At 51.3% G+C, this 25,659-nt stretch overlaps 8 protein-coding genes across 8 annotated transcripts; 3 read left to right on the plus strand and 5 right to left on the minus strand.

Moving 5' to 3' along the window:
* Positions 1 to 1,559: 1,559 nt before the first annotated feature.
* On the minus strand, positions 1,560 to 3,442 carry SCP_0500450 (hypothetical protein; the record flags this gene model as incomplete). Its single annotated transcript, XM_027758114.1, has 4 exons — positions 1,560 to 1,565; positions 1,616 to 2,920; positions 2,979 to 3,228; positions 3,291 to 3,442. 4 exons carry the CDS (start codon positions 3,440 to 3,442, stop codon positions 1,560 to 1,562), a joined length of 1,713 nt encoding a protein of 570 aa, XP_027613915.1.
* Positions 3,443 to 4,042: 600 nt separating this feature from the next.
* On the plus strand, positions 4,043 to 4,867 carry SCP_0500460 (hypothetical protein; the record flags this gene model as incomplete). The annotated part of the gene is made up of 1 exon (XM_027758115.1): positions 4,043 to 4,867. One exon carries the CDS (start codon positions 4,043 to 4,045, stop codon positions 4,865 to 4,867), a length of 825 nt encoding a protein of 274 aa, XP_027613916.1.
* A 3,236-nt stretch (positions 4,868 to 8,103) lies between these two features.
* On the plus strand, positions 8,104 to 9,291 carry SCP_0500470 (hypothetical protein; the record flags this gene model as incomplete). The annotated part of the gene is made up of 3 exons (XM_027758116.1): positions 8,104 to 8,320; positions 8,379 to 8,650; positions 8,710 to 9,291. The coding sequence occupies 3 exons, from the start codon at positions 8,104 to 8,106 to the stop codon at positions 9,289 to 9,291; spliced, it is 1,071 nt and encodes a 356-aa protein (XP_027613917.1).
* Positions 9,292 to 12,924: 3,633 nt separating this feature from the next.
* SCP_0500480 (hypothetical protein) lies at positions 12,925 to 13,707 on the minus strand (the record flags this gene model as incomplete). Its single annotated transcript, XM_027758117.1, has 1 exon — positions 12,925 to 13,707. One exon carries the CDS (start codon positions 13,705 to 13,707, stop codon positions 12,925 to 12,927), a length of 783 nt encoding a protein of 260 aa, XP_027613918.1.
* Positions 13,708 to 14,957: 1,250 nt separating this feature from the next.
* SCP_0500490 (hypothetical protein) lies at positions 14,958 to 16,401 on the minus strand (the record flags this gene model as incomplete). Its single annotated transcript, XM_027758118.1, has 2 exons — positions 14,958 to 15,111; positions 16,103 to 16,401. The coding sequence occupies 2 exons, from the start codon at positions 16,399 to 16,401 to the stop codon at positions 14,958 to 14,960; spliced, it is 453 nt and encodes a 150-aa protein (XP_027613919.1).
* A 740-nt stretch (positions 16,402 to 17,141) lies between these two features.
* SCP_0500500 (hypothetical protein) lies at positions 17,142 to 19,827 on the minus strand (the record flags this gene model as incomplete). The annotated part of the gene is made up of 4 exons (XM_027758119.1): positions 17,142 to 17,301; positions 17,357 to 18,933; positions 18,983 to 19,339; positions 19,390 to 19,827. 4 exons carry the CDS (start codon positions 19,825 to 19,827, stop codon positions 17,142 to 17,144), a joined length of 2,532 nt encoding a protein of 843 aa, XP_027613920.1.
* Positions 19,828 to 21,542: 1,715 nt separating this feature from the next.
* Positions 21,543 to 22,555, plus strand: SCP_0500510 (hypothetical protein; the record flags this gene model as incomplete). The annotated part of the gene is made up of 6 exons (XM_027758120.1): positions 21,543 to 21,740; positions 21,795 to 21,892; positions 21,942 to 22,160; positions 22,224 to 22,239; positions 22,292 to 22,445; positions 22,494 to 22,555. The coding sequence occupies 6 exons, from the start codon at positions 21,543 to 21,545 to the stop codon at positions 22,553 to 22,555; spliced, it is 747 nt and encodes a 248-aa protein (XP_027613921.1).
* A 725-nt stretch (positions 22,556 to 23,280) lies between these two features.
* SCP_0500520 (hypothetical protein) lies at positions 23,281 to 25,292 on the minus strand (the record flags this gene model as incomplete). Its single annotated transcript, XM_027758121.1, has 6 exons — positions 23,281 to 23,369; positions 23,434 to 24,135; positions 24,202 to 24,291; positions 24,358 to 24,456; positions 24,511 to 25,117; positions 25,167 to 25,292. 6 exons carry the CDS (start codon positions 25,290 to 25,292, stop codon positions 23,281 to 23,283), a joined length of 1,713 nt encoding a protein of 570 aa, XP_027613922.1.
* Positions 25,293 to 25,659: the final 367 nt, after the last annotated feature.

A 25,659-nucleotide genomic window follows, 5' to 3' on the forward strand; every position in this document is an offset into this window, starting at 1 on the left:
CTAGCTCTGGCGGGGGGTCGGTATGAGTTTCAATCCCGGAGAGTCGAAGGGAGTGTCAGGCGGGACAACGGCGAGCTAACTCGGCCAAGGCGTAGACAGAGGGCTGCACTGAGATGCCCTAATTAACAGCGGAACTTTGGCCAGGATGTTGCCATAGAATGCATATCCTGGTTCGTCGACGCTGCCGAGACTAGAAGGTTCGACTGTATCGAGTTGGCGAATGTTGAGTAACCTCTTGATGTAATCTAGTAAGTGAACTGGGTCATCTTCATTGAGTTTTCAAAGGACATGGTGATTTTCTTCAGCGTTGCCGCAAACTTTTAGCCTAGCAAGTCAAAGCAGTTCCGGGATTGACGCGTGGTCCAGTACCCGGCATCTTCATCATTCTATTCACATGACTGGAGGGTGGACAATGATATTGAATTCAGGCACTGTGAAACGACTGCAGGTGCACCCGAGAGGGTGAGATTCTGAAGGGCAGAGAATCCAGGGCAAAATGCCAGGGCGTGCGGGGCTACCGAGAGGAACCGCACAACAAGATTGATTAGCATCTCCATTTTAGCGTAGGCAGAGAATATTGGGACAGAGACATTGCTTACACTCATGTCCAAACTTTGAAGTCCGGTAAAATGTGTCGTGCAATCCAGAAAGGATGGCTGGTGCCGAAATTTAAGTTTTCGAGGGCAGGAGCGGTAGAACACAGGTATGTAAGAACTGACGGGACAAGATATTCTTCCGGGATGGAATGTGTACACGGGAACGGGACTCGAGTTGGAGGTAGACACGACGGAGTGATGGCGTCAGAGGCCATGATCTCTCCGTCAGAGACATCCGATAAGCAGAAGGAAGTAAGATGCGGAGATAACGGCTTCCCACTCGCGAGGTAAATTAATTGGAAGAGTAACGACGGTTCGACTTGGTTCTGGTACTTGCGTATGGACATGGTCCGAATACGGTGTGCGTAGGAACAGAATCTTGACCATTGTATGCCATATACATACTTCGTTGGACCTGGGAGCGACAGGCAGAGGATATGCTCGTCATCCTGATATCAGTCAAAAGTAGAACCACTACGTACGTATACTCCACGTCAAAGTGTTTTTTTCATCAATTATTGAAGTGCGACCGACTTACTCGACTTTTGGGGGAGCTCCTGCAGCTGTATACAAGATCCGGCACAAAACAGCGTCCAAGCTTAAGATTAATCAGACCATGCGCGGCGACTGCGACGTACATACCGCTGTGGGGCTAGTGAGTCAGTGAAGTTGACCGCTGGAGGCAGGGTGTCGCTCCCGGACCCTCGGCATGTCCCGGGTGGGGACGATAGTGACGTTTTCAATATACACGCACAGCTCTCGAAATTGCAAAAGCAGTCGGATAGAGACAAAACGAAGCGTTGCTGTAATCACACGAGATATGTAAGGAGAGTCGACTAGGAAGTCAACCCGTTGCAAGGTATGTACGACGAATTGACATCACAGCGCATTATTCTTGTGTAAATTCTCGGGAGGACCCAAGGTGAGAAGGAATCCATGTGCACACACAGGAGATTCCAATTTCTATGACTGGGGGAAATGAAAACTGCGCATTTCCAAGAATGATCAGGACAACTTACTGATTGCTTTCCACTATATCCTCTTCTTGCTGCATCCTGAAGAATTTCTAGGACCGCATTGATATCTGTCCACTCTTTCCCAACACAGTGCTCCATCGTCATGTTGGGGAAGAGATGGTTCAGAAAGTGAGCCACTGCGATAGAATGGCCATGCTCGTAATGTGCATCCAAGGACACATTATTGCGGCCCGTCACACAGAGCCCTTTTAAAGAGCAAGAAGAGGTGGAAACCCATTCCGACTCTGGAGGCAGTGCAGGACGAGGGTCAAGTCCGGGGAGTTTCAGGAATATCAGGTAGGGACACCACTGAGCGAATTCGGTCAGGCTATAGACCGAAGGTGAAACGGACCCTTGATATACCGAGAAATCGAGTGTCTGGATATTGGGCCACGAAAACGCCATTCGACACACGTCGTCGCTCGTTACTGATACTGCAAGCGAGGAATCGATGCGGAGCTCTTCGAGCACACGGAAGTCTAGGAGAGGATCGATGACACTCATCAATGATGGAGTACTGACATCATCGAAGACTGCAATAGTGAAGTACACGCCACGGATCGTTGCTGCAGACTTAGAATGAAGGGCGGCGAGCATGACGCGATAGTTGCCAAGATCCTGTCGTGCTCGTAAAAACCTATCATGATAGGCCTGATCGATATACGTGAACGAACGCAATACGGTGGTCGACAACATGGGCAGAAGGGCAGTAGCTTGGGAAGGGTGACTGTGAACCGACAGATTCTCCAAAACAGGAAATCCATGGCAGCGCTTGATGTCTTCTACTGTCAATCCCTTGAGACCGATGTCCAAGGTGATGAGAGAGCTCATCTTTGCACAAGCCGAGAGGACAGAAAAGGAAGCGACACACCGCCCGATGTCGAGAGTTTGCAGTTCGCTGAATGGGGTGAAATCCGTATGAGTCATAAAGTCGGGATCGTCAAAACGTTCCAACGTCAGGTGGCGCAGAGACGAAGCTGCACAGCGCAAGGCGAAGACAAAATCGCGACCAATATCTGTGACGAAGGATGTATCCAGACCCCACGACCCAACCTGCAACGTGACATCGTGGAGTAATGGGGATAGGAAGGCCAGGATTTCGGACACAGATTTAGCCGAGATTAGATCGAACTGCAAAGAAACCAATGAAGGGAGCAGAGGTTCTCCGCACGACCGGGTGGCCAGCTGCGCTATCACTGGAGAATGCAAAGTCTCCATGTACCGGTGGATTTGGACCGAACGTACACGGCGGGCATAAGAACGAAACCTATTCCACTGCGCGTCAGATATACACGTCAAGGAAGCCTGCTAATACTGATTATCAGCTTGAGGTAATTCTCAGAATTTCAAGAAAAACAATGCGTACGCGCATCGGCGGTTTGACATCACCAGCGTGATCGGCAAGGTCCACAGAAATTGCTAGGATGTTGAGTAGCGGAAGGAGGCTTTCAAGGTTCCTCCACAACACATCTAGAGCTGGATCAGAAAATGCTCTGCATACCAGTGCCATGCGGCCAAGCGCATTCACATCCTCTCGGCGAGAAGTTCGAAAATGTTGAGCAACCTCGCGAAGGATGTCTTCGTTGAATAATGCTGTATGAGCCTCGGACTGCATGCTAGACAGAAAATGTTTTAGTAAATATTGGAGGAGGTCGGCTAAGCTTAAGTAGTGCTATACCGTAGTGTGAGTGTGCGAAGTGTGGCGTGGTCAGACACGGATATCCTGAGGCACGAAGGTTGAAGCAGAATGTACCATCTGCCTTCGGGACGTGGTGGACAGGCCAACACGAGGCTCTCGGACTCAGCGGCAACTTCCGTCATCCGTTTCATCCGTTTCGTCAATTCGGGCGAAGTTATCGACCTGACGGGCTCATGTTTTTTTTTGGCTGAGTAATGTGCTCCCCCTTTTCTCCCGCTGGTTGTGGTTAAAGTTGGTCAAATGTCTCCAATCAGCTGCAGTCTCTGGCGCGCTGCGTTCGGTTTGGTCTGGTGCGACGTATATGCCTTTGTTCTCAAGGCCTTCCCTAATTGGACGCCACCTTTTCCGATAAATATAAAGCCTCCGTCGCACGGTTTATCCCTCGTCGTTTATGCTTTACTCCTATGTCGAACACCGAGCGTCCTCCGTTTACAGACCGCAGTCGCCATGAAGCACAATATACTCCATCTGCAGAGGACATCGAAGCCTGTCGCAACTATCGTCATTACCAATCGATATGTAGGCTCGCGAACGGTGACTTGTCCGGCGGCCGGGTTCACAGTGGCAATCCACAAGTACATGGAGGAACTAGTGCTGGTCGACGGTCACCTACCCATACAGCTACATCTGCTTTTCCTCGGTCGTGTGCACCGTACTGTTCTACGCAGCAGAACAATTCAGCCACGACTAATCGGAGCGCCACGCGGGGCATCTGCTACGTGACTGGAGCGATGGACAGCCTGATATCGTCCCCCGCGAACCCCAACTTGAACAGCAATCACGGCCCTCGAGCTTCATCGATCCCGCAGGAAGTCCATTTAAATCCTGGCCTTGCTACAGAGGCTTCGCGAGCATATCATGGGCCACATCAACACAGTTACCCTGGAGCCACACAGCAGCTCGAAAGCTGGGCCCAAGGATCCGGCGTCAATACGCATGCACGAATTGACGTGCATCCTCTTGTTCGACATCTGCCAATTCAAACAGCTAGCGAACATGCGCGTCGTCCAAATGCCAATACCCTCGGGGCGCAAGCACGATCCAACTCGGGATACACCGCAGTGCATGCCTCTGCAGGGTTCTATCCCGGATTCACGGCAGTCCAGGCATCTACTCCCTCTCACATCTTTCTTCCTCCGTCCGTGCCTGCCAGCCGAAGTGCACGCCATCGGAACGAAACCATCGCCCAAGCAATGGCCGCTCCTCCTGCCGCTTTCTCCGCACCCATCTCATCTGCTCCTCGTGTCGTGTCTGCGAGCGAATATGCGCGACGCCAGCCCTCTCCCATCCAGCCGTCGCCTATGCCGTATTTCCTAACTCCAGCCCCACCTTACGAGGCGCTTCCTTCATATGACGATGTAGCACCCCCAATGCCGCCGGTATCGTTTACTCCCGTCATCGAGGAAGATGGACATACCGCCGAAAGTGGGGAGAATGAGGCACGCCCGGAGAATGGAGATGGTGAAGCAAATCAAGAGGACGAGGAGAACCAGGAGGAAGTGGAGATCGGTCTGCTGTCTCCGATTGCGATCAACGTTTCTGCTCTCCCTCAATGAACTCTGTCCCTCGAGCAGCAATACCACATCTATGCTGTGGCCATCCCTTGCTATTTTTCCGCGATGGCCGCCTTGTCTGAGCCCTGTGTGCACGATCTTCTGTGTTGGTTGTCGAGAAATTCTGTCTAGACATAGGTTTTCTATGGCCACTCATGGGAAGCTAACTTTGTGGCTCAAGCTAGATATCTGTCTGGCTATATCTGCTTTATGTACCATCTTTGCTGTGTTGCTTTTTTGTATGCTCTCTCGTGCTAGTAACTCAGGTCTTCCTGAAAATATGGGCCATGCATGACGGAGCAACTAAAAACAAGACACATATGTTAGACTTTTGGGGCTGATCATCCCCCGCACAAACTCTGCATTGAACGGCGCTAAATTGGGGCCACCCGAACCAACTGCTCTGGGAGTTTTTCTAGACTGGCTTACTTTCCACTGGCCACGACGTCGATGCTTTGTCTTTTACCACCTACCTCTCCTATAAGTTCTTCTGATCCCATTGTCTTGTTGTCAGGCTCAGTGATACACCGACGGGATATGATGCATATTTGATACCTGTAGCGAGGCTGGATCCAGCTTCGTTCGCCTTGCACAGGAAAAGCCATGAGTTTTGCATGTTCTATGACGCTGATGAGATGCAACGTGGTTTGATGTGGCAAATTATGCCTGTGCGACAATAGAAACCTCAGGATATTCCCCTTTTGTGCCTCTTACCTGCATCCCCGAAATCTGGCCAGTGGGATATAAGAGCTGTGCTGTCAGACTATACATGCCCCATCTTCGGATCGTCTCCTGCTCTGCAACACCCGGTAGTGACAATCGCGCGAATATGTCAAGTAGACCATCCTCCACTAGGCGTAGGTGTGGTGTTGCGGCCACCAAAAGGTCTCCAACTGCGTGCAACGTCCGTAGCCACACTCTGCCACAGACCATCTCTGTTTCTCAAGGCGTACCGGAACATGATCCCTCTCAGGCAGGCTCGGAAGACAGCTCCAGCGGGATACCTACTTTGATCGGCTTTCATGAACTGACACGATGCCGGGCGCGGGACGGGGACATCTCTCCAACTCATCCTTCGGCCACAACGGGCGCTCACCCTCAACGCCGGGCTTCCCCTTTTTCTCAAGTGCTGCGGATAGTGCGAACGCTGTGGGATATTTCCCCTGTGTCTCCTGGTGGCGAACGTTCTGGAAGAGATAGTGCTCCTCCAAGCCGGGCTGAGCGCAAGGCGAGGATTCGCGCCTGGTTGGAGAACGTCGAAGCTTGAATCGGATATTCAAAGACTAATGGTCATATAACGGGAAAAATGCACGACGTGCGATCAAGCTGAACTGTAACGTTCTGCCTCGGAGGTGTTAGATGAGCTGAGAACGGGTTATCGAGATAAATGTACATGTCACACTGCGAAGTATAGAATTTGGAAATGTATCCTGGATCAGGATTCAATCACGTACGATCGAATCAGACCACTATAATTGTATAAAATGCACGACGTTCCGAATCCTTTGTAGAAGGGATCTGGAAATTAAGCGCCCGGAGGCGAGAGCCTCGTGTTGAGTCTCAAGCCCGCGTTGCGAAGTTTAGCCCTCTTCTATTATTGAACAAACCCGTTACGCATGCGACTACAATGTTCCTACGCTGCTTAACGTTAACGAACGTACTCTACTCTGGATCACATTCGGATACAAACTGTTGTCGGTCACTGCCGTAATACGTTTCTGGGGGCATGAAGTTATCTTCTGTTGTTATCTCTCTCTGTTAAAACTGGCGCACTATGGTTCAAGAACAATATCGGCAGCAACCGCATTAGTGGCGGCACACCGGTCGTACGAGTCCTGCGGGATATTAGCCTGTCGAGGTACAGTCATCCGTACGAACACAGCTCTGCACAATCTATGTTCTTCGCGATCTCTGGACTAAGGCTGAACAGAAGCACGTCTACACGCTCTCGATCTTGTCTATGATTGCTCTGTAGTGCAGAACTCTCTACATATTACGGAGGCAAGTCTGTAAAGAACCACTGGGCTTCGCCGATGACAATAAACAGCACAAAAAAAAAGAGGTCTGTAGAGAAGAACATCGGCTGTCGCATCCAGAGCAGAAGGTAGCTGAGCGCATGTGTACGTATGTATCCATTCAGCACTGCAAATATGACAACGGTTTTGGTTCGCACATGGTAAGTCATGGAGAAATTGGGGACACGAATAGGTCATCCACCCATTTGTATCTCGTAGATTACCCCGATGATGCAGGATTCAGAATTGCTGCCATTTTAGGTCAGTAATTGCTCCAGAGTTCTCCGCAGATTACAACGTGATGCAAAAACCACAGAGTAAGAGTACATTCATGTCTAGTTGTACGTTCGTGATCCCCCCTTTCGCCATTCTCGAAAGGTACTAACAGGTGATGCAATCACAGGGTACTTATCATCGGTGCATATCCGTCGTTCAAAGATGCCATTTTTCAAGTCGTCTATGATAGCGGGCACTCTATTGCGCCGAATACTCGCGCCGCGCTCGCGTTTGACACTTAGCCTGTCGTTTTGACGAGGACCTTACACCATGGGTGAGGCTCCCTGCTTGCCGTGGAATTTGCAGGTGCTGCAGCTCAGCGTGGATTCAACAACGCTGAAGTCGCTTCACGGTCGTTGCCGAGCATTAGCTCCAGGCGACGCATGCATACTGTGACGAATTGCGAGACATAGGATTCTGACGATGCATACTGATTTGTGGCAGCACTTCTTTGCAATTGCGAGAATTTTGTTTGCAGTTATTTCGCGGCCCTATAGAAGAGCACATTTCTGCGGGTGGATGCACCTTGGTGTGGGACAGGCAGGTTGCACTCGAGATTCTATAACATTTGCATTCTTGATTTGTCAGGTATGTGCTCTCTTATTCTCGGCTGGTCGGCCCACGAAGTGAAAGTGTGCCCATATTCTAATGAACGAGATATGCTTCCAGCCCGTTTCCTTCGTGAAATCGGAGGTAGGAATAAGGGCCAATGTGGGCCTTACTTTTCGATGGTGGTCCCATAAACAATGCATTTCCAGCGAGCCTGTTTTGCCCACGCTTCAATTGGGCATTTCCTTTGTCCCGGGTGACGTCTGTGGCCACAAGTTCGTTGCGGTGCTGACATAAGGTGTTGGCCGTATATTAAAGCGTCGCACCTCAACACTATCATCTTACCCTCGTCCATCATCCTCTCAACGTTCCACAATCCCGAATCCTCATTGAATTAACATGGTATCCTCCAATATCAAAAGATTAGCGAAGAGCTATTCTGCGCTTCACTCCTCGCCGCGGCGTTCGTCGTCCATGAAACCTGGTGCCCCTGCACAACGGATCTTTAAGCATCGCGTGGCCACTGTTGTGGCTCAAAAAAGCACAGTGGATCAAGAATTTCGCAACGACAGACTGGTGTCCTTACTAGCGGTCCCTCTCCACTGGGACTTTTTCGGTCTGTGACACCTTTCGGTCCCGGTGTATTTTTTTTCTAATCTTCCTTCGCTTTACAGGTTACATTGTTGATTGTCTAGTCAAGGCATCCCTCGTCTGGTCCACAGCCCCATCACGATACCATTCTGTGGCGTGGCCTACAGAAGACACACTCAAGACAGCGGCCTTGTTTGACTTTGTCAAGCATCTGGTCGTGGCCTCTCGCGTGAATACCGCGGCCGTGTTGGTCGCGCTGGTATATGTAGACAGGTGGAGCCATAGCTCGGTTGCGGATGTTCCGCAGTTGAGCTGCGAACAAGTCTTCTTGGTCGCTCTATTTCTGGCCACAAAGGTACATACATGAGCGTTGATTTCACTCTGCATGCATCTTACACCAGTTCTGGCTTATAGTACGTGGCGGAGAGCTCATATGACTTGAAGTATTGGAAGGCGTGGTCAGCAATGTCGAAGGCCGAAATTAGATGGGCGGAGCGCAAGTTCCTCAAGGTGATCGACTTTGAGGTGGGCATTCAGGAAGAACACCTACTGGTCCACTACGACGAGGTGATGAAGCGATGCATCATTAACAACGAACGCATCCTCCCTCCGCTTCCAGAGATCTCTCCTCGTAGACTCGTCCGTCGCCGAGCCCATGCCGTTCGCCGTGTTGTCGCCCCTGCGCCCGCCTTCATCCCTTCCTTCCCTGTCCAGGCGAGTCCTGTCTCGCCTGTATTTGGAGTACTAAGAAGGGAAGTGGACTGGTCTGTCCATACCGGAGCAACAGTACCTTTCTCGCCCTCGTTGCCCCCTTTGTCTTCGTCCTCATCATTGTCATCATCCGCGTCGTCCTCTTCTGTGGCCACTCCCTACACTCTGGATAAGATATTGCAGCCACCAAAAATCCTCCATAAACACCACCCAGTGTCACACTCCCTGGTGCTACCGGGCATCTCGAAAATGATATCGAACCCGTATAATCGCCTCCCCGGGTAGGGACAACTCAGGACCGGCTGGATGCGGGATATGCTCATCTTTGGGTCCGGACTACGGGACACCGTATGCAGAGCTTCACGACGAAGCCGTGGTTTACGGTTGAGGCCAGAGTACCACCGCGAATAGCTGAGTCAGATCGCGGCGGAACGGTCGAACTTTGAGGACAGTCGGCGCTGCGCCAAATGGCGCAACCGGCGCCAGAAACCCTACGTGGCGATATCCTAGCTATCGATGTGGTCTTTTCGCCCGATGTGGTCTTTTCACTCCCCTTTGTGGAGGTTGTAGCCTCTGTAGATCGGGTTTGTTGCTCACGCGCTGCGAAACGTTTTGCATTCCTACGCAGTACGAGTAATTAACCACTTTTTAGCCTTCGATTTGAAAGAAAGGCTTTTTTCGCGCTGTAATACTATGACCAGGAGGATATTTACAACATTGGTGACGGTAGTACATAATTTACAACGAGCAATCTATAATAAAGTCGTGAGTGCTCAAATTTGCGGAGGCTTGTCCCAAAGAAGTTAAGCGCTCGGAGGCGAGAGCCTCGTGTTTTTAAGCGCACGTTGCTAAGTTTACTGTGAATTTCTGCTCGACTCTGACGACGTGCTTGGATGACTATGTAAGTATATGCAAGGGCCAAGACACGAGTGCTGCGGTGCATATTGTGAGCTATGTCTTCAAATTATCAGCCCATGTGCCCTCTAGATTTCTTTGCGGTCTTCAACCCATATTACGTGGTGGCGTCAGCAAACACTTGGGACGCTGAGGCAATAGCTTTGAAGTCTACCCGCACCTTCTTCTGGACGGTATGAAAATGAGTCAGAGTATGTATGTAAGGTACGCAGTACTTTGCGGCTTTGTTTCTGCATTCTCAATCATCACACAAACTGCGATTTTTGATCAGCTGTTCAAAGCTAACTTCGCACTTTTGAGATGTGCGGTCATTATTGTGCGTAAGCTGCCATTTTATGAGATATAGATTATCATGATGACCATTTCCTTCTCGATTTTGCCCGTCCATCGTACTACGTTGTGACCACACGATTAGCGTGTGCAGCATTTGTATCTCTGGCGTTCGCAATGCTAACTTTACGCACTACACAGAGGCCCGTGCGGATGATCAGCGAGCGCTGGTGCTCGGTCTACAGGAGAACAGGAGGTGCGTGTATACCTTCACAAATTAGACTGGTATGCCACAGTGCCAAGCGCAGACGCGCACTGTTTGAACGGCACTGAAACTGCCTGGTTGAGGATATGGTGGTCGCTTTGGCAATACACTCGTACTTCAATGAGTTTTCAGGATAATATGTGTGGTTTTGTCAGTGTCCTGCTCATAGAATGTAAATGTTGATCTTATGTACAGATTTTTTGCACCCATCCTACGACCAGAGAAGATAATCAAAGAAGTAAAGTCGGTCGAGGCCCTCAACCCTTTGATTTCGAAACAGTCAAGTATTGGTGGCCTTCCGGCGACGTCTATACTTTCGAAGTTCTTCTACCCACAACGCTGTTCTGGAACTTGCGTCAGCTTGAGATTCAGTCGGCATCTCCACCTCGAGACAGCGTAGTTGTTCGAAGACTCCTCGTTGGCCCGCAGAACGTTCGAGGTCCTCTGCCGCGCTGTGTCGCCTACGGATGTTATACGCTCCAAGTGGCGTTTTCCTGCGGCAGTTGATCGTTTCCACCGAATTTGTGTCCCTGATGGTAGACCGTTGAGGAGAGACAGATGGTGTGAGACGACGATTAACCAGAGATGCATTTCTGCATGCGGCCTCCGCGAGGATTTCCAGGCTTCCGTGGCCCCCAAGACAGGTGTAAGCGTGATGGCGCGTCGGCGCACACGGTTCAGCAATTGACTGGTGGCCCTTGGACGAGAAATGAGTGTGTTTGGATGATGCGGCTTCATTGCAAGCCACGCTGTTCTGCGGGGAACAGCCTTTCCGCGCTCGACTACGCCTCGGGGACACTGTATTCGACATGGTATTGGTATTGTGGTAGTCGGTAAGGGGGTTGGGGATGGACTGTGGGTTTCTGGCGAGGCGATGGTGTTCTGGTGACTTCGTTGCCGGTCGTGTAGCAGTACTAGCACTTATGTCAGAACGTTGGACCGGGAAGCACTCGCCAAAGCGACCACAAAAGCGCCGGCGCTTTGGAACTGTACAGAATGTTGAAAAGAACCTGTGGCCATGGGTGCACGAAGTGTAGCCACAAAGAAGGGTGAAGCTTAAGTGCCAGCGTCTCTTGTGCCAAAGTATCCGTAACGAATCGTGGTACAGTTCTAGTGAAGGTTTTCCTCAGGATTGAGCCTTGTGTCACGCTGGACTCCTGATATTCGTCGATGAGGCAGGGAGACAATATGGCAGGGGACGCTGATCTTAACAAACACCTCTTTAAACTCGTGAAGCTGGAGATAGATACCTGACCTGCGGAGCTCTAGCTATTGGACAGGGCAAGCGAGCCACCATTGTTGGATATCCATGAGCTCCGCACGGATGTAGTCCATGTGTTTCCAATCGCGTGCTCTAGAATAATCAGAACTCCTCGGAGACCTGTCCCAGAAATTGCACAGGTGGAATCTTCGTACTTTAGAAAAGAACAGATAAAAACAGCGCCAGATGCACGTTCATGTTGAAAGTAAGGCAGCGCATGAAAGGACAAACCAAACTCGAGCGGTCCACACTCACCGTCGGACAACTCTACTATCTCGAGCTGTCAAAATGGGATAGACCAGCTAGCACATCATCGGGGCGAACCCGAGACCTGCACTCCAATTTCTTTCAGACGGGAAAAAGTAGAGAGAGGAGCCTGGATTTGTGGTCCCCCACCAATTATCAACACCGGCAGATATAAAACTGACACTTGCAGATGGCTCTTGCCTAGAACATCTGCCAGCACTGAGCAGAGGCGGAAGTGTTACGTACAGCGTAACAGTGTTTTGGGCCTGCACGCTTCATCGCTGGCCTCAACGTCTCGCACCCAACGTAACCCATCGGATATATTGGAGAGAACATACCCGCAAAACGCCATGTGGGAAGCATTTCGGAAGTGTATCTTCACCGAAGGGACAGCAGGCGAATGGCTAGACCATGCAGTGCAAGTAGTCGCAGATAACGAGAGTATGTCATGCGTAGAGAGATGGGAGATAGCTTCGATATCTGAGTGCCCCGTGTAGTAAGTTAACGGGAAGGTTGAGCCTCAGGGAAGGTCAAGATGGTGGCCACACTATGTAAGCAACTGCGCCTCGGGCTACGAGTGGAAGAGGATAGAAATTGGCTTGACTACATAGAAGCCTGTTGAGCTCCTTATATACTGTAAACTAAAAGACTAGAAACTACCAGACTGTTCTCGAGACATTGTCCTTACTAATCCTAACCCTACGGACCTTTCCCGGACCTTTCCGTAGATGCCGGATTGCTAATCCGCACACCTCCAACACACCCCCTCAATTCGGCATCTCCAAAATTCATCGGCTATCCATACTTGGAAATCCTATACCTCGCTATATGCTGTGGGAGCCCTATGCTCGTGACAAGAGAGCCTCCTGCTACCATCCCGCCAGATCCTTCGACCACAACAGCAGAGCCAATGCTTCATTCCCAAGGTACCTCCCTTGATTCCCACGGTAACCCTAACCCTTCAAAATGCAACGTCTCGCAAATCAAAGGCAACCGACGCCTTCTCGGCCTTTGCCGAATTCTTTTCGTTGTACCTACCGGGTAAGCGACAATCACGAGCAATGTGACCACGCTTTCCGCAATTGTAACATTCCACGTTACGATTTCGATTGTCACGTTCTTTCTGCGCGAATAATGCCATATTCTCGACTTCTTTTTCATCGTCCGCTTTAGGCAATCCTCCGCGTCGTCCTTCTTCGTCGACTAGAGCACCTGTCACATCTGCTATCTTCAGATCACCCTTGGTGGCTGTGAGTGTGCCCGCGATATTAGAGTAGTCCTCATGTAGATTGAATATAAGGACATCAGTAACATCTTCGTCTTCGAGCGCAACTCCAATGCCCTTCAACTTTGCTGCCAAATTGGTAATGCCGCTGATGTAATCCCGGATCGGACACTTGGGATCATGCACGAAATTGTAGAATTGACGCTTGAGGGCGATTCGGTTCGCGCGGCTATTTTTCTCGTAGACCGCCGCCAATGCTTTCCATGCCGCCGGTCCATCCGCGCAATCACGAATGTAGCCGTACTGGCTCGGATCGACTGTGAGCCCGATCAGTGTGAGTCCATCTTCCGCTTTCTTCGGCCAGTCTCCCAACTTGTCTTCGGCAGGCTTCGACACCTTTCCACTCACAACGTCCCAGCACATGTTGCGCCGCATGACCATGGAAACCGCAAATTTCCAGTCATAGTAATTATCTCCTGTGAGGGTCGGGAGCTTGACATGGGGATTTAGCGATGCCATCTCGCGTGATAAGATCAAGTGATAAGATATGAGGGAGAGATTAGATATGAACTAGTGTGAGCGCGGGGCTCATAACCTGTAAGCAACTGCGCCTCGGGCTACGAGTGGAAGAGGATAGAAATTGGCTTGACTACATAGAAGCCTGTTGAGCTCCTTATATACTGTAAACTAAAAGACTAGAAACTACCAGACTGTTCTCGAGACATTGTCCTTACTAATCCTAACCCTACGGACCTTTCCCGGACCTTTCCGTAGATGCCGGATTGCTAATCCGCACACCTCCAACACACTACGAGCAAAAAGTCCAGACTCGGAGTTGCAAGTGTGCCATGTCATACGACAACAAGATCCCCTCTTTAATAACATATCTATATGATTCGGCGGATGCGGTAGCGGGTAGTGCCACGTCGCACGATAGTGACATTTTTTGAACAAAGAAGTACATACCAGACATGGTTCCGTGGCTGGTAATAGGGTCAAAGAGCAGTCCGTACGAGTTGCGTGGTATATATATACAGGTGAAAATTACAGGGAATTGGACGGGTGTGAGCACGCGCAATGTTAAGCAGGTCTGAGTTAGCTGAGAAGGGAAGCTCGGGCAAACACACACCAGAAGGGGACAGATAACCTTGGATCCACTTCTCCACTGCGGCATGATAGTGCGCATGCACGGCTTCGCCGAACTCAGTTGATATCCATGCAGGCTGGCGCGTATTGCTGGGTTGTTGAAAGCCTAAGCTCTTGCAACACCAGTGGCACCAGCGCAAACAACGGTTCGGTTGTGATGGCGGTGCATATCTATTATTCTCTCAAAAACTGCGGCGCAAGTACCTGGTACCTAAGGGAAGAGAATTATACAATTTTTATATTTAAATATGAGAAATGCACATATGCATTCCTGCTCTGCTTCAAAATACCATGGATTACCTGGGTAGTTAGCGGTGCCATTATGTGCCATCATCAGCGCTGAGCTATAGAAATTCCGAATGAGAGTCGCATTTATTGGATGGAGACGAAAAACCTACAATAGTCATAACAAAATGGCGATAAGCGCTTCTCGAGTCTGCTGCTGAGGTGAGGAGTTCATCGACCAACGAAATAACTGTTACATAGCTTCCTTAACTCGTAACACGATTCCGAAAATGAGGGAAGCTTACCTCATATCTCCCAAGAATAGTGGAATGTCTCCAATGTCGAGAAAACGGCGAAGCGGTAGTAAACAACAGGAGGACCAGTGGCACAATTTTCTATCAATCGTCAACGGTCTGCTGATCGACCGTCCGGGCAGGGTACATTCGGTGCATCGTCCACGTGGGGAAATTATTAGCATGAGCTGGGAAGACCTTGATGTTGCGTAGCAACCGCCATCCGTGTGTACCCGACTTGTGGACCACACGGAGATAACTGGGCCGCATGGGAGACCAGTGACACGAGTGGAGATGGGGGAGACAAAGAGACAGAGCGCAGAAGAAGTCGAGGCAGAAAATAGAGTGAAAGAGAGAGCGACATCAGATGAAGCGACGAAGAGCTAGGCAGAGAGGCAAGGGACGGAGGCGGAGAGACAGTGACAGAGAGACAGCGACAGAGAGACAAAGAGGTAGAGAGAGAAATGGAGGAACGGAGAACGGAGAAACACAGAGAGAGAGAGACAGATAGAGATAGAGATAGAGATAGAGAGAAAAATAGGGAGGCGAGAGCACAGAGTGAAACACACAGAGACAGTGAGTAGCGGTGAAAGGCGGGAGGTCGGAGCAACGGACAGAATAAGAGGGATAGGTGCGGGCGTTGAATCTACCTGCCAGAAAGGCTAACGGAAGACAGTACTAGATAGCAAAGTGAGGCAGCCGCGAGGAGAGCGACACTTGACGGATGGCAAAGCGAGATGGCACATCTTCAATAACAAAACTTGCGAAAGCTTTAATGTTGCGTATTGAGAGTGGATTCGCGAGCTCGATAGTAGGTACAAGCGAATCAAATAAGGTCCTGGAAAATGACTCCCTCAGGAACAATCATCGTTCATCGAACAGTAAACTTACAGAGCAATTGCAAGTTAACCAAGAACCGAGCAGCTTGATAGTTGATGACTTGGCATCTAAGGCGATTTGAAGGGTTAGGTCGCTGCGAACGTCGCTACGGGTATACAGCTAGAGTCGTGATTTGATCGTAGGAGCGTGCGTGATAGGGATGTGTCGTGTTTCCAACGTATGAACGCTACAGAGAGAGGTACTGCATGTGAGTAATTTCAAGGCCTATATGCGAAAATGGCTCGTACTTGTTGAGTTTTGAAATTTCTCGGAAACGACCAGTTTGATGGGTCGACCGACAAGAGGGTCATACAACTGTCTGTGATCATAGAGAGGCCATGGTTGAGGAAGAAAGGGATCCGAACGCTAACGCATTGCAGAAGACTGCGAGGGTGGCAGGTTGTACGACTGGAGTGGTCGCAGGTAGATTGTTGAGATCGATGACCCCAGGTCGAATTCCGTGAAGGAGGGGGGCCGTAAAATTGAGTGCCGACGTCGAGTACCGATGTACGGTGACCATAATGAACGTGGAGGATAGTGATAGGGGCCATGGAGACGGGAAGGGATACCCGGGGATAGTTTGCGCATCGGCGACTGAAACGTGGAACGAAGGGGATGAGGGCGGGGGTATGGAATGTGATGAGGGAGATTTCGGAAGTGGGAGGTTCATATATCCCTGTGGAACGACTGGTCGAAGATTAGAATGGTAGAAATAGTCATATGGCAAAAATAAGCAGGGTAGATAGAATGTCGATAGGGTGTGTAAATGCGGAACGTACTCTACATAGAATGTGGTTTTAGTGGTATAGTAGGGGAATATAGAAGGATGTGCGATATACGGGCGACACAGTCTAGAAAGTACATGGTACGAGGGAGCTACATGTTACAAGGTTAAATAGGATGAGAAATATACGGTGCATTGGGGCCACAAGTTTGTGCTTGATTATATTCTTTCTTGATTTTGCTACTGTATTGTTCGTTATTCGGGTACGTTACGGTCTTGATTGAGACAGAAGAAGATGTGATATGAAGTTCGAGGACACCATTGATCCGTAAAGCGGCGCTGGGACTCCTAGCTATCCCGAGGGGGGGTAACCGCGGACCCTAACGGTCCTGATGGCGAAGTCTAGGATCATGACGATCTAGGAGGCAGCAAATGTGTCGCCAAGAGACAGATACAAGCCGTTATGTGGGTGGAATGTCCCGGGAGAAGATCCGACAAATCGAAAGGTCGCAGAAGATATAAGCTTCAAGTCTAGTAGATATTTCCAGATATATCATGGTCTAGATGTGAGAATAAACAAGAAAAAGATCGACTCGTTCGACGTCGAGAATAATATGAAGCAGATGGAGGATAGAGCTTCAGAAGCGCGATCTTGAAGATGCAGAAGTATCGCCAGCAGTAAGGACTTAAGTCAACGAAGGCGCAGTAATCGAACCGAATGCCGAGATGAGGTCATCCATCTCCGCAGAGGAGGATATCCCAGTGGAACCCATTGCATCAGCGCAGTCATCCTCCTTAGGCGGGGTCGGTGCAACTACCTTGAGGATCTCCTCTGCAGTCTGGCCTCTGCAAGAGGTAAGAAATCAGCGACCGCGTGGCAATGGAGTAGGAAACAACGTACTTCGGGTTCCACTTGATTTTGAAACCCGTCTTCTTGTTCTCCTTATCTTTTTCCTTGTTGCGCTTGAGCAGACGCTTCACGCTCGACCTCCCATACGAGGTGTCTCCTCGATCCATCGATCCATCCCTCCACTCGTTGAACTCATTTCTTGCATTGCCGAGGGGGTTCATGCGACGAGAGCTGCGTTGGGTTCTAGCTAGGCCGGAGGACTCCTGTTTCCTGGAAGATCGGCCACAAAGGACCTCGTCTTCTGATTCTTCCTCTCCGAGGAAGCTTGGAATTACAGCGGAAGGAGGCGCGGGTGCAATATCGGGAACGTGGATGGGGGTGGAGGACAACGAGAACGATCGCATGTCGGCAACCAGTGCGTCGAAAGCATCCACTGCAACGGATTGTCCTTCTTCAGGAAGGTTGACCAAGGGATCGGGTCGAATCTCGTAAGCACGGAGGGCCTCGGGGTCGGGGCCAAAGAGATCATCCCAGTAAGCGTCCTCCAGAGCTCGGTCTGACGCTTGAGTAGCGGCGGGGCCATCCTCGACAGTGAACTTGGTGCACGCCTCGATTGGGCCGATGTACGTTACATCCTCGTCGATGCTCACTATACCGACAGCTGTGGAAGACCCGTGGATTTCCGGAACGTCACCTTCGCGCTCTGGCGAGACGTCAGTATAAGGTTGGCCTAGATTGTCCATCTCAGCTACATCATCGAAATCAACCAGTTCGGCAGAACACTGAGCGGCTGGCTGAGGAGGAAAAAGGACAGTTGCAAGGAACGCCTCGACCTCTTCCTCGGTGGCCGTTATAGGAGGGGCAGGATCGGCAGCTTCAAGACAAGACTCGCCATCACCAACAGCAGGAAGGACATTGTCGTCATACGGCGCTCCCATCGGCGATGGGGAGCTCAGAATGTCCGAAACGGCGTCCTCGTCGATCATGATAGGGTCGGCATCTAAAGCAGCAAATACATTGAGAGACGGCAGTGGAGCGGTGAAGAAGGCCTCGTCTTTGTCGACATCATGGAATGTCAAGGACTGGTATTCGTGGACCGCGTAAAACTCAGTGTGAGCTTGGGAAGGAATATGAGAAGCATGCATGGATGCATCCTCGTCCGCGATCGAGGTTGGGCGATAGAAGATATCCTCGTCGATGATGGTTGTGGTGTGCGTCAAAGACTCAGAAGAATGAGCACGTAGCGCCATATCAACATCCTGGTCAAGGTTGGTGTTCGGAGCAGGCACAATGGAAGAGCCGTCGAGAGTGCCCAATTCGATGCCCGCCCATAGCTCAGGGTCGTGGACAAATGTATGCTCCATATCGTACGGTTCTGCGAGAGCTGTTTCCAGCTGCTTCTCGAACTTGTCATTATCATTCACGAGTGTCTGGTCGAAATCTTCAATGACCACTGCTACTACCTTGGAACCGTCGTCGAAAGTCTGAATGTCCTTGAGCATCATCGGGGTTGGGGCTGATGAAGTGGTTGAGACAGCGTTGACATCCATAGCCGTTGCACGGCGACGCGCATCGAGTTCGTCGCATACCATATCGACAAATGCCTCCTCCTCCGGAGTGAGCCCATACTGATGCGACAGTCAGTAAATACTGCACGCTGACAATCAGCACACTTACGAAGTCCTCCTCGGCGTCATAGTACATCTCGTTCTCCTCGGTGGTGATTTGAGTGATAACTTCTTCGATAGTCAGCGGCGGATAATCAACCACCGACTGGGAAGGCTTCTCAGTAGCCTTTGTGGAAGTCTCCATCCTCGAGCAAAGATATGAGTGGTTGCTGTCGTAGGGTTTCAGGTAGTCGTGCAGGTACGTCGCACGCGGACGGCCGAAGGTGACAGTGTGGGCATCTCTCAGCGATGGAGAGAGAGAACCGTTCTTGGTCCTCGTCAGATGTTTGATGAGAGTAGGAATGAATTTGTTGTGCCGATGCTCGTCCCTCTTAGCACGTCTCTCCTTCACAGAAAGAGGAGCCCGCTGTAGGAATGCGTGAGCACTAGCCAGACAACGATATGAGAGTAACTAACCTCTCTCTTAATGCCCGACACCAGATTGTCGACGGAAAACACTCCCATCTGCGACGCATGACGTGCTCGGTCTTCCTCCGTGAACCTCTTGAACGTCGGGTTGACGTCAGCGTCGAGGTCGGGGAAGATGTCGGGAACATGGCGGCGCTTTCCAAGGCTCACAAGCTCGTCCCTAAATCCGGAGACGAGCGTGCCAACTTCACCCATTGCAGTATGGCGAGCGACGGGGACCGTGCCGAGGCCGCGATGTCTAGGGTGGTGACGCCCTGAGCCGTCGAAGTCCGAGAGGACCGCGACAGTGTAGTGCTCCTTTGAGGGGAAGATGCTGCGACCCAGCCGAGCAGCAGCCCAAGCCGCAGCAATGTAGCGTCTATGGCGCGCCACGGGGTATTGACCACGGTCGAGAGGAAAGAGACGGTGAACGGTGGATGCATACATATTGTATAATGATATTGGATAGTGATAATAAGAAGGTATATGAGGATACGATGTTTCGCGAGGGATGTAATGGTGAGAGACAGTGAAGAGAGGAGATGGAGACACTTATGTTGAACTTGTCGGGGCTTGGACTTTGACATGTCGATCGCGGTTCAACAAACGCGTCGTGTCGACCACGTGAGCGCAGGAACCATCCTAGAACTCGATCGCTAAAAATATTCCTCGGAAATGCAGGTAGAGAGCCATGGTTACCTGCCCAGAGCAGACGAAGAGCGAGCGTTGACACGTTTGTCAAAATTCATGGGCTGCAGGGCTATGATTAAGTACTTCGGCACATCGTACGCAAAATACTGTCGATAGCTTCTTTGAAGTCGATTTGAGCAGGAAGTTTCATACAGGTACGCACCTCAGATGCGTGGTAGGGAAACACACATCATGGTATAAGCGCCCATCCTGCCTTTAAACGCTACAGACACCCAGGAAGTGGCAGTCTCTGCCTCATCTACAGCTCATCTGTCCCAAGCATTTCACTAGGTTCACATGCCGATGAATTGAAATGTTTAACAGAATAGTGGGGAGGAAGATCAACGCACACGACGGTCCGAGTCTCCAACGTGAACACAATCCACACGATTCAGAGTCGGCACAACCACAGTACAAATCTGTCCCGGATGAGTAGACTTGCAAGAACAATAAGAGCAGTTATAATGGTCTGCAACCCGTCAAAATTTGGGACGTCAGAGGTCGGGCCAAAGATACTAGGGAGCTGGCCGACCTTCAAAATCGCCGGTATCGGGTGACGCGCATGAGACCGTAGCTCGTTGGTGGAGAAAAAAATGACATGGACGAGGCATGGACATAGCGTTGAATAGTCTTCCTTCAATGTTTCAAGCGGCAGACAAGCCAGGGCGCCGAAATGCGGCGTCCACGAAACACAGTCCGTTAAAATTGTAAACCGGGCGCACCAAATGGAACACCTGGAAACAGGTGCTCATGTAGAATCTCTGAGGCGTAATTTTGTACACCTGGCTTCTTCACGAACGGGAAGAAGGGACAACCCATCCTCAACTGCTGGACTTGTAGGTCAAGTCGGATAACACGCTCCCGAGGCAGTTACAGGTGCGCAACATCTGTTCAAATGTACTTACCGACGCTCAGCGCTCAATGAGAACTTCTCAGTCTTGATACCGACCCTCAACGAAGCGGACCTCTCCCCTGGAGCATCTTCAATAACTGGAGAACATGGGGCACGGGTTATGTACCTTGTAGTGAGCTGGAATGGAGATGTGCATGCGGGAAACAACGAGCCTGAGAGCTCGGCGTCTTCGCGAAGCCACGATCAGGCTGCTTGCTTCCACGTTCATCGCCTCGCGGATGGCTCTGCTATCATCGATGAACCATGCATGTTTGTCTCCGCCGTGCCATTTGTCGATGAGAGACATCGGTTAATTGCCATGTTGTCGCAGCGAGGTGATTCTGACAAGTGATAGCGCCGCCGCAACTGCGCACGGCCGCGGAGCGCTCCAGCTGCTCGACAGCCAGACTTTACACTGATCGCCCCCTCCTCATCCTCACTCTCTCCTTTGTCGTTCTCAATATATCTCGCAGAGACTTTGGCGTCGTTGTTGCCTCCTTATCTATCAGAGGAAGCACTAGCTTGCAACCAGTCGCATACAGTCTTACTTATCGTTTATTCCTGAACCGACCGCTGCGCCATGCTCACTCTGCCTGTGCTGTGGGCGTTCTCCACCCTGATCCTCCTCGTCTCCTCGTCACCAGTAATATCTGCATACGGTGCGAGCCAAGTCTTTCTTTCGCATGGTCATCGGGAGTACGAAAACGGAGAGTTGCCTCCTGTGGGCAACACTGAGGGGTGGATAGACCCCAGGATTAACGGAGGGCGATTTCTCGACGTGCGTAGAGTTTCAAAGGCTCTTCTTTCGTGTCGATTAATGTGGTTCATCCAGTTCACGACGGACGTCCTTGGTGAACCACTGAACATCGTGATCTCAGGGCTCTCCGATCCCTTCATACTCACCGAAGTGGGGCTACACAGCTACGCCAAGTATGTACTCCACACGCTCAGCCTCATGCATTGCTTACCATTCATCTAGGTCGATCGGGTTCTCGGAAGAGTGCCTCGGGCTGCACTACGGGCAGATCCACGAGGCGGACCTGGGCGACGGCGGCGGGCGCAAGGCGCAGCACTTCCTCGCGCGCCAGGACTACTTCCCCTTCATTGGCACGTGTTGGGAGAGCGTGCGCGGCGGACAGCACTTCCGCGCGTGGCACCAGAATGACACCGCCGCGAACAGTGGAGCGTGGTTCATCGGGTACGTGTCCGCCTTCTGATTTGCTCTATTGGCGTGTTGTCGGCACTGATGCGTGTGGAGCAGGGCGTCGCTGGAGAAGGTAGAATGGCGACAATGCGGTGGGAATGTGCTGCTGATATGTTTGTGCATAGGACTCGTCGAGAAACCACAAGATCGTGCCAGACGGGTATAACCTCGGGCGGGACTTCATCGTCGAGCAGGCGACCGCGGGTACCCGATGGAAGGGTATGTGGTGGAAAGCGGAGGTGGAGTGGCGTACAGGGCTCCTCGAGAAGGGGAAGCGAGGTGCGTGCTCTGTGCGTATGGCACAGGGGGTGCTGACGGGCGTAGCAGGCGTCAACCACGGAATTGAACAAGACGGTCGCGTTGCGATCCTCACCGTCGTCAGACTTTGACTCGGATTCTCACTAGATACCCCACTTACGAACTCACGACCCTTGGGTACCTTCCTTCACCGCGCATCAACTGAACCATGTGCATATATTTATTTGTATATTTTTATGATGTATCTTGCATAGACTATCATCTTCCTGTCGGTATCTACCGTATGCATGTACATAGCCTATATAATCGGTGGAAAAATGTGTACCCCGCTGCCTTCATTTTGGCCCGGGCAGGTCCGTGGACAGAGATGGGATCTTGCGCTCCGATCGACTTGCCCGGACCGTGCACCCACACTGCGCCCACAAGTGTCCGCGCCGTCGTCGGACATACTGACGCACTCGTAGGCCATTGCGAGGAGTGACTACTTATCCTAATACTCCAATTTTCTCTAGTTATAAGCCAATGTCACCGGTATCTACATCAAGGGCGTACAGTATCTGTCCGACCGCAACCCTACAGTACGACGAGACCGAGGAGGGTATCCAACTAAGCACTACAGGCACGTACAGGTACAGAAAATTGAACAGCAAGGCATCTGAGACATTGGGGGACATAGGGAAGGCATCTTGGGTATCAGAACGTGGGGCGTCACCAACCGTCCGTACCGAGTACGATGCAGGAACTGATGAGACACTAGATAGCAATAGAAATGCACCGAGGTATCAGTAAGGATACTAGCGTAGCCGCAGAGGCGACGGACGATACAATTAAACTATAATGGAGCCACACCATCTCATTACGGGGTCATCGACGCCTCTCCACTCTGTCTTGCATCGGGAGAGGCGTCCAGGAAGATATCCATGTTGAGATATTGATCAGGGTCGTCTACAGAATGAGATCAGTCAGCACAGGACACAGGTAGTGCAACGGCAATAGTTGGCCACCATACCTAGAATCAACTCCTCCTCGATGGGCTCGTCCGACAGAACGATCGGCAGTTGCGCCTCATTTGCCAGAGGCGGAAGAGGTTCTGGGGTGCCATACAGCCCAAGCGCACACTCCTGCTGCTCATAAAATGCCCCTGGGTCATTCTGTGCCGCGGACTGCTGAGCATCCATCGACATGGAGCTCTGCGACGGCGTTGTGGCGTCCGGCTCGAGCTCCATCGGCTTCCATCGGGAAGTTGCAGCGGGTACATCGCCTCCTGAGTTGTCGCCAGAGAACGACAGGTGACGGATACTGTCAAAGGAGGGATAATCCACGGGAAACTGCGGGTACGGTTCGTTGCTGCCGGATATCGTCACACTCGGCGAGGGCGCAAAGTCCTGCATTGGAGAGAAGTACGCCATGGAGGAGGGTCCGGGGTACTGCGCGTAGAGTGCATCACTTTGTGGCGAAGGGTAAGGACTGAGGCTGCTGCCAATCGTCTTGGGTGTGGCCGGTGGTGGCGTATACGTCGGGCCCGAGAACGGAACCATTGGTGAGATGGGTATGTTCTCGTGAATTGGATTTCTTGCTGTACGTTGGGGTGAGAAAATGTTTAATCGCTGGGTGGGCGATACATGGTTGGGGCGATTACGAAGGATTCGCGATCGTAGGGTTGGAGTGTTCATGCCAAGGCCCGGTTCAGCTGGGAAGTGTCGAGGTATACCTGCGTAACGGGCAGGAGTGTTAGCCGCTCCAGCATCAGATGAGGAGCAGCCAACGTAGGACATACCTTGGGGCACTGGGCTGCGCGATGGCGGAAGAGATGGAAGCGACGGCGGGATTTGAACTGCGCCAGGCCAATTTCCAATCGGAATCTCACCTTGTTGATGATCATATACACTCAGCAAGGTGTTGTTGGTAAAGCCTTGATAATGCTGTGGCGCACCGTATTGTGACGGCCCGTATGACGAATTGTAGCTTTGTTCGTATATTTGGTAGTGGAATCCGCGCGTCGGAGAGTATACAGGCCCTTCAAGGCTCATATCTTTGACCGGGCAGTGAGTACGCAACGGTGCACAACTATCGCCTGCCCTCTCACCTGGTGTCTGCGAACTCGGTCCTGGTAAACCAAACGGTACTTGTAGTTGTCCGATTGGCTGAGCAAATGGATATCTCCCTTCGCTAGCGTAGAATCGGGCGGCGGATTGGTCCAAGTGCTGCTCGAAGTCGAGCAATGAAGGTAGTCCAGATGAACCTGAGAAGGCGCCCGTCACTGTGGCGTCGCGTGCTTCGGCGCTTGTCATTACGCGCCCGTGTGACTGTCCCCGGACTTCCCCAGGAAGCATCTGCGGAGGAAAGATCTGAGGAAATGATCTCGCCGGCACATGGCTCGGCGCTGGAATATCTGGGAGTGGTGCAAAAAATGGACCTGAGGTTGCGGCGTCCTCTTCGAATCTGAAGGACGACATCATCTCGTTGAGCTCAGTTGTCGACACTTGGGAAGTGGATATCATGGGATGGCGTGGTATATCGCTGGGATCGAACGGTGCGAAGGTTTCGGGGACTGAGGACTCCCATCTGGATGCGATTATCGGTTCATGCTCAGCTTGTTTTGAAGAGCCCTGCTGGAACGTTGGGTAGACCGGCGGACGATCAGCCCTGCAAGGGCGCTCGGCTGAAGAAAATCTTCTCCCGAATATAGGAAACTAATATGTCAGGTTGAGCAGAGAATTGACGACGCCTAGCACGACTCACCTGCTCAGGATGCTGTGACTTGATATCGTTGAACGTTGACATTGTTGTACGAGTCGGTGGATGCTGGGATTGGTCTTGCCGCTCCTTACCATCACCTTTATTATCATCCTTCCTCCGCTGGGACATCGTGCCCTCTCAATGCGGCAGCGATGCACGGGTTGAAGCAAGTAGTTGTGAGGGAGTATAAAGAGCAGAACAGTGTCCTCTCGTAGAAGAGGACAAGTCGGCAGTGATGGTGGAAGGACGGCACGAGAGGATCGGTGCACTGCTTTCGCGCGCCCCCGACTAGCATACCCTTACTCTGCAGCGGTGTGCTCGGGTAAAACAGGGATAAAATTAGGAATGGACCTTGCACAGCTACCGCTCGCCAGCCCAAGGCACGGACAGGAATAAGCACATTCACTGGCATCGTACAATAAGGCCTTGCTAGCGAGCCAAGGCCATAGAGATGCGTGTACAACACGAGAGCTCGGGTAGTTCTATGTGCTGCAGA

The sequence above is a fragment of the Sparassis crispa genome (assembly GCF_003851025.1).
Source record: "Sparassis crispa DNA, contig_000004F, whole genome shotgun sequence".
NCBI classification, from domain to species: domain Eukaryota; kingdom Fungi; phylum Basidiomycota; class Agaricomycetes; order Polyporales; family Sparassidaceae; genus Sparassis; species Sparassis crispa.